The sequence below is a fragment of the Carya illinoinensis genome, chromosome 10, assembly GCF_018687715.1.
Source record: "Carya illinoinensis cultivar Pawnee chromosome 10, C.illinoinensisPawnee_v1, whole genome shotgun sequence".
In the NCBI taxonomy this organism is placed as follows: Eukaryota; Viridiplantae; Streptophyta; class Magnoliopsida; order Fagales; family Juglandaceae; genus Carya; species Carya illinoinensis.
The window spans coordinates 18,946,863-18,962,755 of record NC_056761.1 but is presented as its reverse complement, the minus strand read 5'-3'; the positions used below and the strand labels follow the sequence as shown (position 1 = coordinate 18,962,755).

The 15,893-nt window shown below is 39.5% G+C and overlaps 1 protein-coding gene across 1 annotated transcript; it reads left to right on the top strand.

Annotated features, from left to right (window-relative positions):
• Positions 1 to 1,054: 1,054 nt before the first annotated feature.
• On the top strand, positions 1,055 to 10,910 carry LOC122279796 (protein LSD1-like). The gene is made up of 8 exons (XM_043090630.1): positions 1,055 to 1,260; positions 1,400 to 1,467; positions 3,895 to 4,008; positions 8,066 to 8,176; positions 9,514 to 9,626; positions 10,085 to 10,165; positions 10,373 to 10,426; positions 10,522 to 10,910. The coding sequence occupies exons 3-8, from the start codon at positions 3,897 to 3,899 to the stop codon at positions 10,561 to 10,563; spliced, it is 513 nt and encodes a 170-aa protein (XP_042946564.1). The 5' UTR covers positions 1,055 to 1,260; positions 1,400 to 1,467; positions 3,895 to 3,896; the 3' UTR covers positions 10,564 to 10,910.
• The last annotated feature ends 4,983 nt before the right edge of the window (positions 10,911 to 15,893 follow it).

The following is a 15,893-nucleotide window of genomic DNA, read 5'->3' as shown; positions in this document are numbered from 1 at the left end:
TCCGATCAAAACTAAAAAAAAAATAAAAAATAATAACCAAACGGAGAAAATCAAAAGGGGAGGAGAAATGTTACCGTGCGGCGTGCGGCTTGCGTCCGGCCTCGTGCGTCGTGCGAGAGAGAGGGATGATGGAATACGTGCGGCAGCTGGACTGGTTGCCGGTGGGAGGAGGGAACACCGAATGGATTAGGCCGAAGGGGGTGAAGCCGTGAAGGGACTCGGGAGGGGAGGGGAGGGGAATCAGGGGATCGGGGGGGGGGGGGTTGGGTTATGGGTTAATGCCTTTAGAGAAACGGCGCCGTTTTGTGGTGGACAAAACGGCGCCGTTTCAATTAGTGGGTTTTATTATTAACCCACTAATTTAAACGGCGCCGTTTTGTCCACCACAAAACGGCGCCGTTTTGTCCACCACAAAACGGCGCCGTTTCTCTTATATAACTTATATATATATAATATATATAATATATTATATATTTATATTATATATATATAGATGCGGGGCGGGGGAAACACGGACCGGGGGGGGTCCGTTTCCGTCCCCCGCCTCCGCTGGGGTTGGGATACGGGCCGGGGCCCCCCACCCCGGCCCCTAGGGCGGGGGCGGGGCGAACGGGGCGGGGCAGCGGGTTCCGGGGCCCCGCTGCCCACCCCTAATCCTAACAAAAATTAGTAATAAAAAAAATATAAAATCAGGAAAATAGCAAGAACATATAAAGGATACAAACTACTTTAATATTTAAGGATGCAAGAGATACTATAAAAGCAAAAAAATTATGAAGAAAAATAATAACCAAGAGTGAAGGGTCAAACAAGTAATTTTTTTAAGAGTAATGTTACATACAGTCGTGAAATTGTAAACGCTGTACAATCGTTTTGAAAAAAAATAGAGTTCACGATTAAAAAATTATTATTTTTATATGAGTCTTATATTAATTTATTTTTTTAAAATTACTATACATCACTTACACAATCATAACTGTAAATATTATTTCACCTTTTTTAAATATTACGTGGAACACAGAAAAAGCTTTCCGTGTTGTGGTTGTCTCCTCTCTCGTTGAAAGATTCTAAAATCCCATGCCCAATAACAACCAATTTGGACAAACAAAAGGATCTTTCCTTTCTTTCCTTCCATTTACATCATTCTTTCACCCTCTCTCATCCGCTCTTACATGCCCCCAGTTTTTGTTTGGATCCAATAATTTCTAAAAATTTTCCTTACCCTTCTTGCCTATCAGCTTCTGAAGCTCGCGGTTTCAGGTATCAACCATATGATATGAGACCTTTCTTTCTTCATTTCATATCGAATTCGTTGATTTTCTGAGATGGTTTGGGATTTTCCATGCTTGATTTATTTTTTCCGGAGATGAACTTGAATTTCTCATTTTGTATTCTGCAGAACAATAATACTGGTCTGTTCAAAATACGTGAGAGAGGATCGGGGCTTTGGTTCTTTGAAGCAACCAGGTAAATTGTAGTAATATGAGTTTTTTTATCATGGGATTGTGCGATTCTCTATTCAATTGTCAGATATCAACTTTCCCGGGCTATGCCGCTAAATTGAACGGAATTAGGATTAGAATGCAAGGCATTAATAAATTAGGGCTTGAAAGTGAAGTCTTCCATGTTCTATTGTGGAATTTGATATGTTTTCGGCCTTGTTCGTATATAAAGTCTCAACATGACTTTAAAACTCGTATAGGACGTATTCGCAACCTCCGTTGATTGATTGTTTAAGTTATCATGTTCTGTCTATGAGTAATGGATTCTGGGATTTGCTTTTGAGAACGTGCTCTTTATCAAGGTTAATCTGCCTCCCCTGGAAAAATACAACATCGACTCTACCCTAGGGTCTATTACCTATTCTGGGCTAATGCCTGTTAGTCCTTCTCACTATTACAAGAGGAATAAATCAAATAGGCATGTGGAAAACCAAATTGGTCATTCCTCCAATCCAATTACGAAGTGATATGGTCTTCAACTTCAAAAGGGCTGCTGGAAGTGATTGAGAACAGAGACAAAGAAGAATATATAAGAAGCTATATGAAGAGACAAAAACACAAAGCAGGGCTGTAGATTAGAATTCTCATGAACATATATGCTTGAAACAGCACAATAACTTTACATTAGCCCCAGATCTATGTCCTATAGCCCGACATTATCTTTTGACAACTTGCAGAGCTAATACTTCCTAGTTTCAAGAACAAGCATAAATGATTGACCTAAATTCAGCCCAAACTAAAAAAAAAAAAGGCGTAATAGCATAACTTCCCGTAGAAGACTACTCCCTGCATCATTCTGACCTTGTTGCAGGAAACTTGACCTTGTGTTGTCAACTCATCCTTGCTCCCAAAATCATATGGAATGGAAGTCATGTCCAGAACAAAATTTATATTTAGTGCACACAATCTCAGACAGACTGCTCTAGGTAGTTTGGTTTTGAATTGTGCACGCAATTTATACCTTCATCATGCAACTCATTGAATGCAAATTCAGCATGTGGGAACACCGAATCTGCTTCTTTAGGTTGTGTCTACTTCAAGACATCATAATACATATTCCATTGGAGTGCAGGAGATGTGGGCTACTAAAATATAAATCTGTTCCAAATTCCAATCAACCTGCACAAAGTTCTTTAGAAATGACTTGGAAATTTTAGTACACGATCTGAATTTTGCTTTAGCAGTTGAAAAGACAGCACTCCAAAAGGATTGCTAGAACTAATTTCTAACAGAGAGAGGAAGGTGGGAGAAGTGAAAAAGTGAAAGTATGGCTTGCAGTAATAATGATTTTGGTACAATTGCCCCAGAGCTGAGTTTCCCACTAATGCATTCTCAGGAGAAAATGTGCATAGTACTTCCTAGTTCCAAAAATGCAGGCATAAGTGAGGTATGACTTATTGGCTGGCATAACTTATGAACTGCAAAGAAAAATATTCAATAGCCTAACTGCCCGAAAGTAGAATAAATAATTATCCGCATACAAATGCTAGAAATACTTCAAACGCCCTTCTTAATCATGAAATGTTGAGCTTTTGAAGAGCTGGATGTGCAGGGATAGAGGGCGAAGGTAAGGGCAAGTGCTTTTTTGAGGGTGGTTCCATTATGTTTGATATGGTTCATTTGGAGCAGAGATTGAGGTTTTTCAGATTTCACTACATAGACTGGAGATAGTGCATTTTGGATTGCTTATGGAGTTGTCAATGGTTTATGGTTCTGTATTACCTTTTTTCTTTCTTTCTTTTGGGTGTATATTTCTGCTTTAACCAGAGATATTGTCGTATTTTTCCCCCTCTCCCATTGGATTTGGCCTTCCTTGTGTACTATCTGCTTAATAAGGCTTTGTCCTTTCTTTATTTATATATATATACTTATAAAAAATTTATAAATATATATGTATATGTATGTGTGTTTATATATGTGTGTGTGCGTGTGTGTGTATGTGTATATATATACACTTATAAAAAAAAAGTGTATATATATATGGGATCCTGATGCAAAGAGCGTCCCCCTTCTCTTTTATATGTAAGATGTTAATGTGCACGCCATATTTCTAACTCTAGCTGCAAGGTACCCTAATAAACTGATAATGGTCACCTATCAAAAAAATAAAATGATAATGGTTTGGGCACTCATGCTTTCTTTTTTCAAGAATCTGTTTTGTTACTTTCTTGTCATTTTTTGTGCAGATCCTGTCTTATTTCTTTTTGCTTTGTCTCTGTAGTTTAAATTTTCTTGGCTTTTGAGGGTGGAGACTAAACCCCCTTTTGAGTTATGGAAATTTGATTGTATTAGTCTATTAGTATTGCTTGCAAATAATTTTCAACAGTATTTCTTTTGAAGTGCTATGGATTTCACTTTGGTAATTATTCAGCCTTTCACTTTGACATTGCAGCTATGCAGAGCCAGCTTGTGTGTAGTGGGTGTAGGAGCATTCTTCTGTATCCTGGAGGAGCCACTAATGTTTGCTGTGCATTATGCAATGCAATAACCTCAGTCCCTCCCCCTGGTATTTTCTTTTTTATTCCGTTCTCATCATTGTGACTCTGGGCCATGTACTTGTTATGTTAATACATTTCAGACTGCCTTATTAACTTTGAACATGGTAGCTTGATTTGATAGGTTCCTTCTTCAGATGAGACAAATATGTCGGTGTCTTGTGTCCAAAGTAGGGATTATGACACGAAATTTGAAAATTCAGGTTGGCTGAGAGGAGTTATGGATGTGCATGCTAAATGTAGCCTTTTAACACACCCCTTTCCCATAGGGTTAGGAATGCTATTTCATAACATTACATTGAGACGGGTTATAGAGATCCATAAACATTTAATACTTCAAAGCAAAATACCTATAAAAACTCCTTCAAAGCAAAATAGATAACTTTATTGAAACTTAATATAATAGTACCAAAAGCACATAAAACTGACACTTGGGGAAATATCCGGGTTGCATCCTCATCCTCAACCTCACTTGGGACATTTAAAACACAAAAGCAAAGTGAGTCGAATACTCAATAAAAAATATGTACATGTATATCATACAATAATTAAGGTAAAGACAAGTTTCTTTTTCAAATGACTTTCAAAGATTTTAAGAGAGCATTCACACACATCGCAAATCTTTTCCCTTTAATCTGTTAGTGGTGAGCACAAATTTAAGCCGTGTGTAAGGATTAAAGATATCACCGATATCAAAAGGGCACAAAAAGATAATAAAGCTAAGGCCAAAAGCTTACAGATTGACATGTTTTTCTTTCCAGTAGGACATCTTTTAGTTACAAAATGATCTGTTGACATCTGACATTAGATGTGATGTTGATACTTATTTTGAAATAAGAGAGGAAAAATATGTATGAGAATCTTCCTAGCCATCTTGGGGCTGGAATGATGCTTCAAGATGATGTGAACTAGTATAGAATTTAAGTAGTTCTAAGCTGTAGATTGTAGCATCCCTCCCTTCTTGTAGGATGGTAATGTTATGTAAATACATAACTCACACAAGGCAAGAGATCCATCATAAAATAAATTCTTCATGTACTCAACTTGTTAAACTTAAAACATAACTAGTGTCTTGAAAGCGGAAGTAATAAATAAGATAAACATGCTGACATAAAATAAAAAATAAAGTATGTAATCTAGATGGTGACAAATATTTCTTTTGCACTAGGTTCTTCCTTCTAAAGCCTAGCCTGCCTACTCATCTTGATCATTCTCATCACCTAGGTGTCTAAAACATCAAACACTATTAAAAAAACTGAATGAGCATCATATCATACCATAAACTAAATTTAACTTGGTTTTCTTGAAAAGTAGATACATCGACCAACATACCGTACAAATAACAACTAATATGTAGTATATGTGAGAGTACGTACAACTAACACATTCAACATGATTACTATTAACATGTTCAAGCATGTCTTATTGACCGGTCTTTCACTTTCCTTATGGCCATCACACATTATTCCTTGTGTTCAAGGTTGTGCTCTAATTTACAACCTGTGGCCATAGCTTACAGGGGCAACCACTAACATCTTGTATCATATCGTACCATGGTGGACCACACCTTAATTCATGATTCGATGTGGCTTGTGTGTCCACCCATTACTGTATTGGTACCATGCATCTCTTATGGCCATTCTTAAAGCTTAATCATTCTTGTTCTCATGACGTTTCTTTTTACTTATCTGATGAGAATTTTCATGACATGCAATGTTACATATGAAATGCATGGATCAATACGCATAGATGACATGACTGGAAAAAAATGGCTTAATAACATAGCATGACAGCAGGGCATAACAATGTGGAGTAATTAAGTAACATGTCCCATGTAATTAAATAAAATGTCCTACGTAATACACTTATCATGTTGACTTTGGTACTGAGAAGAGGCTTCCAGGGAGGGCCTTTACTTACTATTATAATTTAAAAGGCCTTGTTTACTATATATGGAAATTGCATGATCATGCTACTGATCTTGTAGCTCCAATCTGACGATTAATGTGCGTAATCGATCACTAAAATAAACAATTATTCATATACATAAACCAGGTTCCTGTAACCCAACTAATAAAATAATCCATAAAATAATCTTCTAGTTTTCCCATTTGATAACTTCAATGCTTTTAAGCTACAAATAACAGTATATTCTTTACATTAAAGTAAGCAGCTACTATTACCAGCATCTGTCTCATGGTTTGACATTTTTATTTTTATTTTTGTTAGGTAATAAGTAATTTTATTGAGCTAAAGATGGGCATAGCCCAGGTATACTGGAAGTATACATGTGCATACACCTATTTAAGAGCTAGAAATAGATACAAGAAAATCATGGAAGCTGAGGCCATTAAAATCTAAAGCAATGGCCCACAAAAACAAAGTCTTCCAGAAAAAACTTCAAAACTCTCCCGGGGAACGTTCATGATCCTCGAAAAGTCTCACATTTCTTTCACTCCAAATACATCAAAAAATACAAATTGGAGCCATCTTCCATACCACTGCAATCTGTGATGTCCTAGTGATTGACATTTTTATCGTCATCATCAATTAACATTTGTAACTTTAACCCCAACACTTGACACACTTTCATCCTCAAAGTACACAAATTCTCAAAATAATCGATTATTTCGTAACTTTGGTGAGGGAGATGGGTTTTACTGGAAGAGGACGTATGTTTGCCGAACAAAGAGAGGTTTGGCAAGGAGCTACAGATGTGGCGCGGGCAAAAACAGGTTTTCCAGTGGGTGGTGTCAGGTTGCTGCACAGAGAGAGAGAGAGAGAGAGAGAGAGAGTCGTGAGTCACCAAAATTGCTTGCTAGAGAGAGAAAGCAAAGGAGGAGAGAGCGATAAACAAGGATGAACAAAAGAGAGCTCACCTTGACTTTATGGTGGTGTAATAATGGCAGAAACGTGGCTGACTTCAACTGGCTCTTGGTGGAGATGAGCTTGGCTGGGCGGCACCAATAACAGAGGGAACCCCCTGAGAGATCAATTAGAGGGGAAAAAGCTTGTATCAGAGAGGAGGGGCCAGTAAGTTGCTGAGAGAGGAAACTCACCTACCTTTCAATGGTAGGGCTGGTTCTGGCAGCACCGTGTTGCAACATGAGTTTGGAGTTCCACTTGGGTGTCAGTTGGGGTAATTGGAGATGGGTTTTTGAGTGAAAACCAAAGGATTAGAGAGAATAAGACAGAGAGATGAGTTAGAGAGAAAATAAAAGAGGAAGGAGAACTCACTGATTTTTGTTTCTGTACAGAGATAGCCGGCGTTCCGTGGTGATCAAGGCTGACTCCATCGCCTTTTGTGGTCATCTGAGAGGGGAACAGCATGAGCAGACAGAGAGAGAGGATGATAGAGAGAGAGGACTTTTGAGGAGAGCTTCTACTGTTACATGATTGTGGGGATAAACGTGTGGGAGATTTTTGAGAGGAGAGAATCTGCATAACTGATGCTTATATGCAAGCATTTGTGACCAGATCAAGACTCGGATTTCATAATCACAAAATAGTTTCAAAACCTAAAGGTCGAACTCCATATTGTTTTTTCAATTATACCTTTTAGGCATAGCTGTCAAAACACCTTGGCAGCCACTGCATGGAGTTGGTGACTGCTAATCTGATGGCCTAAAAGGTGCTGTCCCTGCAAGGGTAATGCACCAACCTAGGTAAGGCAATCCTGATGTGCAGCAAAGAAGCATTGCTCTCTTTGTATATGGTTAGGCAGTATGCATTCACTGATTGCTCAGACGAGCTCGCATTCATGAATAACAAGAGGATCATTAAGTTTCCATAGCCATTGTATTAGCAGACATCCTCAAGCATTCTATGTAAAATAAGATAGACTGATATGGTGTTTGGCAGAATGAAAAATAAAAATAGGGGAATATATGGAGGGAATCAGTAACTACGTGTGGAAATGTGCAGTGTGTTAATTATTGGGGATGGATGCTAAAAGATACATAGTATGGGACCAGAAACTAATTGATTGTATTTAACATATACATGATATAAGCCTACGGTATGATATTTTGGGGTTTAATTATCTAGGTTTGTGCATTAACCTTGCAGGGATGGAAATGACTCAACTTATATGTGGAGGTTGCAGGACGCCGCTAATGTATACACGCGGGGCAATAAGTGTGAGATGCTCTTGCTGCCACACAGTGAACCTTGCGCCAGGTACAATGTATATGCTCTCTGTTCATTAGGTTAATCTGTAACTCGAGATTCATGAATGTAAAATTTTATTATGATCTGCCTGGCTAGTTTAATGTTTGAATGGTGTGAAGCTGTAAGCCGAGCTTTCGTCTGTGTGGGTGGTGAAAAAATTATCAGTTTTTAAATTTCATTCAAAACATGTTTGAAAACCCAAAACAAATTTGCATCTCCCAAAATAACTGTCATATAATCATGAGCATTGGTTTTCATGATGAAAACACAGTTTCCAAAACTTTTTTTCCAAACATATTTTCAATAGAACCTACCACTTTCACAAACTTAAAAAGAAAAAATAAATAAAATAAAATAAAAAATTGAAAAAATTCTCATTCAAACGTACTCCAAATAATGACTAAAAAATTGTATGATCTGTCAGACCAGTTTGAATCCTTGAATCTTTGTTCTGCAATATAAAAAGACTCCTTGTCTTGCTCTCCTACACTTTTGCAAAGTAAACAAGTGTGCCTGTGCAATGACTATGAGAGATCTAATCCTTGTTAGAAACAATTTAGAGTAGGTTTTTACAATCATCGAGTGGATGCAATTGTCTGCTTCATTGCAACAGTAAAATCAACTTGCTGGAATATTATCATTTTAATATACTTAAGCTATGTTTGGGACAAATATTTTTAGAATATAAGTCTAGGTTATTTCACTCAAACATCTTTTAGACAAAAACAATCTTAAAATTTTTTTTCCTCAGAACATTTTACCTTGATTCTCGTAACAAACAAAAATAAAATTAACTTTCACAGAGCCAAAAAAAAAATACAATTTTTTTTTTTTTTTTTTTTTTTTTTTTTTTTTTTTTTTTTATTTATTGTCACTGGGCATTCAGGAACAAAATTCCAATTAATCACAAGGGTGCACAGGCTCTTGACAAGGAATTTTCTGCAAGTACACCTCTGGTGATTCAAGGGAAAATTCCCCTAGTCTTATGGCCCTCTAAGAGTGTGAATGCAAAGTTTAGAATCCAGGACTTCTGGTTTACATGTCTCCCCCAGTCTTTGGGAAGAATATTACTACGCCATCCCTTGGTGTTTAACTCATAAAATTTTTCTTCCCAAACATATTTTCAATGAGCCCCACCACCTTTCCAAACCCCAATATAATTTATCAAAAACTTTCTCATTCCAAACATATTCCTAATGGGTCTTATTGTTGTGGCAGATTTCAATGTTTGGTTCAAAATCTACAAATGGAATTATATCAATTTCCTGTATATTTCTTTATAATCTTGTCTTCAACTTGTTCGCTGACTTTTTCCTGTTTTGGGTTTTGCAACTATGTGAAAAAAGTATCCAGCCAGGTTGCCCATGTCAGTTGTGGGAATTGCCGGACAACACTCATGTATCCCTACGGAGCTCCATCTGTTAAATGTGCAGTCTGTCATTATGTCACTAATGTTGGAGTAAGTACTATTTAATATATATTATATCAATCGAAGAACTTATCAGTGCTATTTTATAGTGAGCTTTGTATGCCTGATTATCCACGAATAAAATAATTTGTAAAAACTGTAAAGTACAGTTTGTTTAAATGAGTTTAGGACTTTCAAGTGCTGCACTTGTAAAATTGTTGCTACAAGTGTAGACACTTGCATGCACACAAGCTGTGATTAGTTATTATTAGTCCACGAAAATGCTAAGATTCTGATTTTATTGGATTTAAGTGATTGTCTAAAATCTATAATATACCGGGATGATACATCATATTCTGCTCTGTTTATAGGAACACATAACATATACCTTTTTTTAATCATTATGCTCCATATTTTTGCATGTTTTCTTTGTCAGTTCATGGTGAATGCTGGTCCTCTCTCTCTCTCTCTCTCTCTCTCTCTCTCATGCTTTCATATACATGTTGCAGATTTCCAATACCAGGGTACCCATTCCTGTGCACAGACCAAATGGGACAGCCAATTCTGGAACAGTGCCCTTCAGTTCAACTGTAAGCTCTCTCTCTCTCTCTCTCTCTCTCTCTCTATATATATATATATATATATACCAGGCTGACCATCGGTAAGCTTTTCAGTCTGCTATTTTATTCCTGATATGAGAGCGGAGGTGGCATTAACTATAGAAATCTGCAAAATAAATAAATAAATATGTTTGGTGCAATCACTTGTATTTGATTAAGTCAATGTCTCATTCTCAGAGCCAAACTGTGGTTGTCGAGAATCCTATGACTGTCGACGAAAGTGGCAAATTGGTACGTATTATACCCTTTTATATGTTTTTAAGCATCTCTATTCCTCATTCTCACCCCACCCCCTCGATGCACTCATGAATTTCTGAATGTCACAGGTGAGCAGTGTTGTTGTTGGGGTCACAACAGACAAAAAGTAATTCAATGGCATTCAGAGAACCATTGCTATCGGTTTTATTTTGTAACTATCCAAATCCATATTTCAAATCACTTTGGAAGATGGACGTGGAAATTATTTGTGTATATGTTGGGGACTGCCATGAATGACATTAATTTGAAAAAATAAGCTCCCAAGAACTTATACGTGTGGTGTACATTAAGAGGATTAGAAGAGTGAAAAGGTCGCTGGACTGGTGCTCACATACTGAACTTTTTTTTTTTTTGTTTTTTGGCCAATTTTAGCTGAGTGAATATGATCTTGATGTATATGTATCTTCTTCAGATCCAAAATAACGTATAAAACTGGTAGCTTTCTGACTTTGATTAATTTCTTTCAAGTATAATCCACTCACAGTCTGTTCTGGGGTTAAACTTATATTATAAAACTGCTTTTATTTATGACTTTTATTTCAAGATGTTTTATGTAGTTTGATGAAGTGGGTTTAATGGATATAGGTTGTGGTAATGATTTTTTCCCCCACGTGCCTCACTTGCGTGACTGACTATGCATGCCTTTGTTCTTTTAAATCCAGTTACAAAGAAAGAAAACTTGAAGAACTTATGTATTTTATTGTTTTTCTTTCCTCAGCAACATCAATTATCTCATTAAACATAAAGGAAAGTTATAACAAGTGGGGTTTTGACTTCTGATCCCAAACACAATTTACAAGCAGGGTACATAAAAAAGAGGCCTAATAAACGATTTTCTAGTATGGACCGAAAGTCCAAGACAAAGATGATGGTGCAAGAGCCAGTTTCGACATGGACTGCAGAGACCATAGGCCATACTGATGTAATTTTGACATGGAGACCATACTGAAGATGCAATTTGAGATATCCTACGTGTTCTGACTATTGGTCGCGGCAGATTGTCAAAAAAGGGAAAAAGGATTGGCAAAGAAGTTGGTGGGAAATGAAGGTGGCAAGGAGGTCGACCTCCCCTCATCGGAGCATTAGCATGAGGTGAAGGCAAGAACCTCCTCATCTTGGGTGAGCCAAGAGAGATTCGATTACAAAGGGGAGCTACCAAAATAAGCTAAAGACGAGATAGAGTAAGGAAGGGTAAGCCATGAAGGTGTCAAGGTGTCGGCCGAGAGAGCTGGGATGGGAGAACAAAAATGCAGAACAGAATCAATATGATATTGAATGGATTTGTAAGTAGACATTAACATTTGGTGCAAAAACCTGTTTGCAATCTTGTGACAGATCTTGTGTATGTCTTGGAGGGTGTTGGTAGTTTGGCTCTTGAGTAGCTCAACCCTTTGTAAGGTAAATCATCTATATTTTTAAGTAATTTTATAATTCAATCACTTAAATAAAAAATAAAAAATAAAAAATAAAAATAAAAATAAAAAAAGAAAAACACCTAAAAATGTGATATAACACTTAGCGTCACTAAGGATGATCAAATTCAACATTTCTCTTGATATTCAGCTAATAACGTGACTCTCGGACCAATTGAAGTATCTCATGGGTTTGCACTTTTCAGCACCCATCCCCCAAACCACCAAATCTCTTACCCCAAGCTTGGGGTTGTAAACTTTCCAAACCACCCAACACCAAGAAAACAGAAAACACTGGATGATTAGACCACCCAAGGAATTTTAAAAATGTTTTTAACTTTACGAATTATGGCATTGAGTATGTGGCTCAAGTATGAGAAATATTGGAGGTATTTGAGTATGATCAATGTTTTACTATATGTGGCTATTGGTTTTGACCCACGATACAAAATTGATAGAATGGTGTACAATTTGAAAAGCACTAGTGGGAAGGGATAGATGAATCAACTTGTGTTAAAGGTTAAGAACGCATTCAATAGGGTGTATGATAAGTTTGCTAGATTTAGGGCTAATTTGTAAAGGCTGCCTTAGAGGAGTTAATATAGAAGTTCAACCACTCACCGCATCGTCTCCTCCCGAAACCGAAAGGACAAAAAAGCGTACATGGAATATGAGGTTTGGCGATACCCACCAGATTTGAAAGAATTTAGATAGCCAAGCAGATTTAGAAATATACTTATTGGTGAAATTGCACCCATATGTGGAAGAGTTTGACATCTTAGCATGGTGGAAGGTAAATGTTGTCAAGTATCTCATCCTTGGAGAGATAGCCTACAGTATTTTAGTACACCGCTAATTTACATCGGCCGCAATTTGACTTTAATATACCACCATTGGTTTGTTAACTTTGTTAATTAATTCATTATAGTTTGTACATACGTTAATAATGTCTGTTAACATCGTATTTCATACGCCTTTTGGCTAGGCTCTCAGCAGCTTAGGTCTTTAGTCTTGGGTCTATGAACACAAAGAAAACACAATAAGACAGTGGCCGTAGTGGTGGCCGGGAAGTCTCAGATGGTAAAGTCATATATCCTTAGAGGAGTGTTTGAGTGAGTAGAAAGAGTTCAGAGAGTCTAATCTTTATCCCGATACCTTGAAGTTGTTTTTATACCTAGTCGTTGGGATCAAGCACCCATGCTCTACGACAGGGGGAGGTGTCCTCCCTGTAGCTTCTTCAGCCATACTTATTTATTGCGGCGTGGCTTTCTGGGGGTGCATTTAATGCGGCGTGGTCTTCTGTCTCATATGCCAATAGCAGGTGTGATACGTCGGGTCGTGCCTTATTTATTTGCTTGTTCTCAGAGGGTTATGGATCTCTTGCCCATACGGTCTATCTGCCCATCCGACCCTTCCAGGGTTAGGTGACACAACGAAGGGGCTTGAGTGCTCCTCATTCTTCTTCTAGGGCCTAAAGACCCCCCGTGGGTTGAGGGGGTTATCTGTCTAGTTTGGCCCCCTATGACCGGGCCTGATTTCCTAGGCCTTAGGCTTGGGGGGAAAAACCCCCTTAAAGTTATCACGCCAATTCTTACTGGATTAGTTCGAGTGGGAATTCCTCCCTGTTCTGGCCCCCTTCATCTTACCACGCAGTTGGCTGTTAATTGCTTTCTTCTACAAAATTGGAGCCGCACTCATTTCTCAGTTTTTCCCATGTGTCAGGCCGTGATTTGCTTTTATTTGGCCCTTTCGCCTCCCATTGTGTGGCAACGGTTCCCATTCCCTCCTTATTGGCATGTTTTGACAGTTATCTTTAGATACTCGATGTCATACGTTATGTCTTTTCCACATTGGTGGCACTAGGCGGCTTCTGGTTCTCTCATAGGGCTCGCGTCACAAGATTCATGTCGAGTTTACAGTCTTCATGTAGCATATAGGTTCCCACGATCTTGGGACACAAACCATCCCCTTAAGTTTATATAAACTTCCTCCTTGGGTGGTAGGTTGTCCCTCACTTTCTTTTTGCCTTGACTGAGTGCGTTTGGCCCATTTTTCCGGCCGAGAAGTTTTCCTCACCCACAATCTCTTGAAGAAGGGTGAGAACACCTGCAGCTTCTATTTGAGCCTTGGCTTGCTTGGAGCCTCAGTATGATAAGTTGTCCCCATGGTCTATGCGCTTCATCTTCTCGTCGGGTACTAGGTGGGAATACCCCGTCGGGTAGGTCGTCCGGCAAGAATTCCCAATTCGGGCCAATTAGAGGGTCGTGAGAGAAGATAAGCTCTTGAGGACCCCAATGACCCCGCAAGAGGTTTAACGCCTTGAGGTTGTATGAGCTTGGGTGGCTGTCCACCAGACCGAAGTTTTCATGGATGCCTTACTATCAGATGACAACTTGTGATGCTACTTACCTCCTCACGCTCGGCTACGCTATGCAGAATGGTCCATTCCGATGGAGCAGGTCGGTCATTAATGTTGTAAGCATTCTCCTATCCTGCCAATCTATGGGAAGGGAAAGAAACCTAGAAGGAGCTCGCCAGTCAAGCCGGATTCTAAAGACGACATCATTCGCCCTATAGGGCAATCCTCAAGTGAACTGTTCATCCAACAACCCACACCGCCTCTGCCTAGGAGGGAGGCAGTTTCCGTACTATCAAGTAGAGCCACACCACCCCTTGTCCCCTCGTCCCCCTGGGTCAAAGGGGCTTATTCCTCCTTCAGCGGGTCCGCAACACTCTTCTTACAGCCAGCTCGAATAAATCAGCAGTGACCTCGAACGCCCCTTCTCCTCCCACCGAGCATCGGCAGTGCCCAGGGCTTTCACCCTCCCCGTGTTATTTCTTGGTGCCTCTCTAGACTACCCTTATCGCCTTTCGCAGGCCACACCCCTTTCTATGCCCGAGGGATCTTTTCGGCCGGGTGTCCATCCCAAATCCTCCTATCACTACCTTCCTGAGCCTGCTTTAGGTGACAACACCGAGATCAGGGAGGAGATTCCGTGAGCCATGTTATGGGCTGAAAAGGTCGTGGTTGGTGCGACTGCTGTCAATCCTATGATAGTGGGGGTCGATGCCAGGGTTAGAGTGGAAGGGGAAGCCTTGGCGTCTGGGGGCTTTGTTGATACTCCCCATGTTCCTCCTACTATGGTTACTACATATGGTGGGGTCGAAGCAACTCCTGTCGAACCAAGAGTGGATCTAGGGGCGTACCGAGTGAGCAGGTTGCAATCGGGGGTCCTCATGTAAATGAGGTTTTCCTGTGACTGGGGGCTGAGAGGGATCACTTTGGTTGAGTCCATTCAATGGCTCAAGGCTTGTGAGAGTTCTTCTTAGAGGTCAGACACATAGCATTACTCCATAGCTTGTTTCCTTCTTCTTTAAACCTTCATAGCGTCTTCCTTATAGTTTTGACTAAGGTTGCCCATGGTAGGGTGTGGAATGGCTGGTGGCCTTTATCATGGATTGCTAGTAGAAGTTGGAGGCCAAGAATTGGGAGCTCCAATCTATGGTGCATTTGAACATGCGTTGTGCCAAAGCGGAGAGGGAGTGCAAGGAGGAGTTAAAGGGCTCCCTCGCTAACCTACGTTGCCGCAAAAACCAATATGAGGTTGATATGAGGTCCTGGGAGGAGGCTGGCTTACACTTTCTTGATGCTGTAGTTCTCTCAGATGCAAGAGACAAACTCAGAAGTCATTCGACCTCAAGTTAGAGGAGTTAGAAAGGTTTCAAGTTGCAAGCAAGGAGCTAGTCAAACAGTGCCACCAAATGGTCCCACAATTAGATAGAAGATTTCAAATCTCTTGTGAAAAGGAGGGGAGTCTCTCAAGGCCACCAAGAAGGAGATGAAGAAGTTGGAGTTAGCAAAAGGCGAAGTTAAAGCATCCCTCCACTAGTTGCACTAGTTGTGCTAGGAGTTGTTACATGTCCGCCAGGTTCGCAACGAAGCATGCTGCAATGGCTACTCGAAGGGCCTGAAGAGACTGAAAGACCACATGTAGAGGTGGGCTCTATCAAGTCCATGTAGGACCCTG